General features: G+C 43.4%; 1 protein-coding gene across 1 annotated transcript; it reads right to left on the minus strand.

The window, feature by feature from the left end:
• Positions 1–939: 939 nt before the first annotated feature.
• LOC123044012 (trafficking protein particle complex subunit 3) lies at positions 940–3,753 on the minus strand. The gene is made up of 5 exons (XM_044466629.1): positions 3,574–3,753; positions 3,385–3,482; positions 2,451–2,550; positions 1,731–1,913; positions 940–1,291 (listed from the first exon to the last, which is right to left on the minus strand). Exons 1-5 carry the CDS (start codon positions 3,631–3,633, stop codon positions 1,169–1,171), a joined length of 564 nt encoding a protein of 187 aa, XP_044322564.1. The 5' UTR covers positions 3,634–3,753; the 3' UTR covers positions 940–1,168.
• Positions 3,754–3,986: the final 233 nt, after the last annotated feature.

The raw sequence follows: 3,986 nt of genomic DNA on the forward strand, positions 1-3,986 counted from the left end.
ATCATAGACAGGACGAGGGCCGACGGAGGCTTATACCAAAACCATCGCACTATATAATAACAAACAATAATAAAAGTAAGAAAATTATACAAGGATCTATCTAAATCATACAAGTAAGATTTCTTTTCTCTTTTAGAAAGAAGATAAGAGCAAGAGGCTCACCACGTTGATGCTGGCGACGAGATCGGCGCAGGTGATCGACGGCGGTGAGGACGGGGACAGGACGGACTACCAGACCTAGACAAATCTTGAGAAAAATGGAGCTTGAACAAGGAGCTTCGAAAGGAGAAAGCTCAAGTGTGGCTCGGGCATTTCATCGAACACCTCATGCGCATAGAAGGTGAGCTAAAGCATCACAAACCTCTCCCACAGCCGGCCAAAAAAAAAAGAGCACTGACTATGCGCGGGCAGGGGCGGGGGTATATATAGGCCTCTCTTTAGTCCCGGTTTGTGGCTAAAACCAAGACTAAAGGTGTCGGGCCAGGAGCGAGGCCCATTGATCGAAGGGTCAAATGAATCAGGACCAATGGCCCCCGAGGCCCGGCCGGCGCCCTGGCCTCACGAACCAGGATTGATGCCCCCTTTGGTCCCGGTTCGTGAGTGAACCAAGATTAATGCCCTTACCCAGGCCTCAACCAAAGCCCTGTTTTCTACTAGTGATCAAAATAAGTGTTGCAGTTTTGAACTAGGGTAGTTCAAAACTGCGACACTTATTATGGATCAGAGGTACTGTAATATATATTTCATATCGTAAATATAAACACATTTTTCCTGTATACTTGGTCAAATTTCAAAAGGTCTGACATAGGACAAATCTAGAACTTCAAGTTACAGAAGTTTTTAATCTGAGAAGTGTATAACTTCATAGCCGAAAATGCTTTGTCGATGAGCTCCGGAAGATCTTTTCCAGACCAGTTTATTCCAAAAAGATTTGGCAGCTAATCAGAGTAAAAACACTTCATTTCCAGGCACTGTTCCAAAGCAGGAAAGCCATACAAGATCTCTACAATACATCTGCGGTACACAGTCCAGCTGCAAAATACAATGAACAGGTTCCTCATGTAAACATGACGGTTGTACCAGAATTACAGCCACAGGGAAAGCAAAACGGATATCCAGACAAGCAAACAAGCGCCACCTTGCGGAAGAGCTACCCCTTGAGATGAAACTAGTCATCATCCTTGTAGGGGTATTCCTCTGGGACTTGCTTGGTGAGCTTCACCCGCATCTCGTAGGCATCATCCCCGCGAAGCATATCACGGACCCATGTAACCTCCGTCTTCATGGAAACCTGCACCGCAACATCAATTAAACTTGATCAGCGAATGGTAAATGACTTCTGAAACTGGTACAATCACAGCACTGGGATCACAATTCTATAAATATCACAAGCTGGTAATAGACTGTTTCACTTGAAACACTTCCAACTAGCAGAAGTTGGAACACAAGTTCATAATACTTCATACTGCAGAAGTTGGCCACTGGTGGTACCATGCAACAGTGGATTAAAGACATTAAGCATGATATGCCTTAAGATATGGATATCAAAAACATGCAATTCTCAAGTGGAAATGCATACAGAATTATGCAAGTTGATTTAGCCTTTCAATATCAGTTTCACAGAATAGAATAGCATGAGGTCACAGATCCCAGATCCATTGTATAGATAATTTATTCTTAGACTGTTTGACAAGAGAAAAGTACAAAGATAGCAGCAAAAGAAGACGTACCATTTCCAGTGCTCCCCTGATAACTCCACTCAACACATTGCAATACTGAAGACCTTGGCAAGTATCAGGAAGCTCAACAAAATCTACAAGTGGGTTGTCCTCCAATACAAAGCTGCAAGTTGTACCCTCAGCATCCCAATTGGTTACAGTTGCAGTCACGCCCAGGAACATTTTGAACCCAAGCTGGTTTGAAAAGGAAAAAAGGAATATTGTCAGAGCATAAAGCCATAAGGAGGATAAGCAGAAGGGGGAACCAGCTAGGGGATGAGTTTGATTGTTCTAAGAAGCAAACAAGTGTCGAAGAACTTGAAAATATGGTAGTAAGCCTTGGGCCTTCGATTAATGAACAAGTTGAGGTGTATAAAAAGAAATGAGCTTAATGTACTACATAAAGAATTTGCAGAAGAAAGAGAGGGCATGGAATGTCCCTGAATGGTGCATAGCTACTGTAGCAGTAAAGAATGCTATCACCGGACAAACATAGCTGAGTGTCTGCATCTCATAAAATTGAAACCACTGTTATACAGTGGTAAAAACTGCTACACTGTCGACTTCTGTTGAATAAATGACTAAATAAACATATGTATTCCCTTCCTGGCCTCTCAAAACATTCTGTCTCACAAGTCTAGGAATATGAATACAGGTAAAAAAAACTTCAAAATATGCATGCATTATTTTTGTGCTAATCTCAACCAAAGAATAGCAAGTTTAGCAAATGACCTTTGCTATAGTATCAGCAGTCTCCTTGAAGTCAGCACAGTTTGATACATTTGACTTGGCTAAGAATTCATCAACCAACCGAGTTCCAATATTGTAACCCCTGAAAATTAAAGAAGATATAACATGTAAGAAAGGTTTCCCAAGCAAAGTTAAAATACAGCAATCGTATTAATAGCTGCCAGCAAGCCTGAGAATTAATCCAATAAATAAGCTATAAACCAGCAACCATAGTAGGAGACACATTGAGCGTTCATATGTGATTCACTTCCGAAGCAGAAGCTAAAATAGAGCAAACATAGCAATAACTGCCAGGAAGCCTTGAGAGTCAATTCACCACATAAGCTATAAACTAGCAACCATAGTAGGAAACATATTAATAATTCATATGTGATTCACTTTCATGTCCCGCCGTGGCGCCGTCCCGCTTTCCTCTACAAATGATGCATGACTATAATTCCTAAATGTGCTAGATCCATGCTCCTCGATTCAGTTCAAAAGAGGAACAAGTTTGGAGTGCTGGAGTCATTGCAATTGGACATATCTCCTTCTCCCCATTGAACAATGGAACGTAGATGATGTGCTGCCACACCAACAATGACAACACCAGGAGTTGCATATAATCCGGGCTGTATAAATCTATTCAATCGAGAAGATGATACAACATCACCAAAATAACACAATCTTCTGTTCACACACAGACTACACAAACATTAAATCAATTAGGGTGAGAGTGAGAAGTGCATCGCTGCATCTATTTGGATTCCCATTCTCGGGATATTGCAGCTAGCTCACTGTTAAACCCTCACACGTGATCCCTAGGTAAAATTCCCAGATTCCTACTTCTAGATCTGATCCCTCAAATGGACACCATCACATCAGCAGTTTCCCAATTTGCCTACAAACTTAGGCAGATGAAGTAAGAAAACGGGCGTACATCTGATCGAGCTGCTTGTTGACCTCCTCGACCTCTTCGAGATCCGTGAGCAGCTGCCGCACGATGGCGCCGTACGTGAGCGTGAAGAGCTCCGCGTTCTGCAGACCAACACAACCAGATCAGCGCGGGGTGCAGATGTACGGGCGGCCAGGGGGGGGGGGGGGGGGGGGCTGTGGTTTGGAAGCTTACTACGCGCTCGACGCTGGCGAAGAGGGCGTCGCCGGACTTGGGGGTCGTGAGAGGCGGCATCGCCGAGATCGGGGCCGGTGGCGGGCGAGAGAGATCAGAGGAGAGAACCACTTGCAGAGTCACCGGTCTCGAGTAGTTGGGTTATAGGCCAGTTTGGGCTTATACTTTTTTGTTTTGCGGTGAAAGTTTGGGCTTGGGCTTGCCAACTGTATAGTCCATTGGCCCCTAAAAGAGTAGAACGGCCCATTCTTTCCCACTAAAAAGATAAACTAGAGGTTCCCCTTTTAAAGCAACAATGATCTTTCCCTTATTAGAAAAAACAATGAGGTTTTGTGGAATATAAGCAAAGATATGCGGATAGAGGGAACTAAAACTAGCAAACAATAAATTTCCCCAGATAAAACCAAAAGTTA

The sequence above is a fragment of the Triticum aestivum genome, chromosome 2B, assembly GCF_018294505.1.
Source record: "Triticum aestivum cultivar Chinese Spring chromosome 2B, IWGSC CS RefSeq v2.1, whole genome shotgun sequence".
NCBI classification, from domain to species: domain Eukaryota; kingdom Viridiplantae; phylum Streptophyta; class Magnoliopsida; order Poales; family Poaceae; genus Triticum; species Triticum aestivum.

What these genes read in the sequence shown, in the direction of transcription:
- LOC123044012 (XM_044466629.1), bottom strand. Translation starts at nt 3,633, where the DNA reads ATGCCGCCTCTCACGACCCCCAAGTCCGGCGACGCCCTCTTCGCCAGC. An exon ending in CTGCTGATACTATAGCAAAG is followed by an intron (nt 1,914 to 2,450) that starts GTCATTTGCTAA and finishes TTTTCAAACCAG; the next exon opens with CTTGGGTTCAAAATGTTCCT. An exon ending in TCAGGGGAGCACTGGAAATG is followed by an intron (nt 1,292 to 1,730) that starts GTACGTCTTCTT and finishes GTTGCGGTGCAG; the next exon opens with GTTTCCATGAAGACGGAGGT.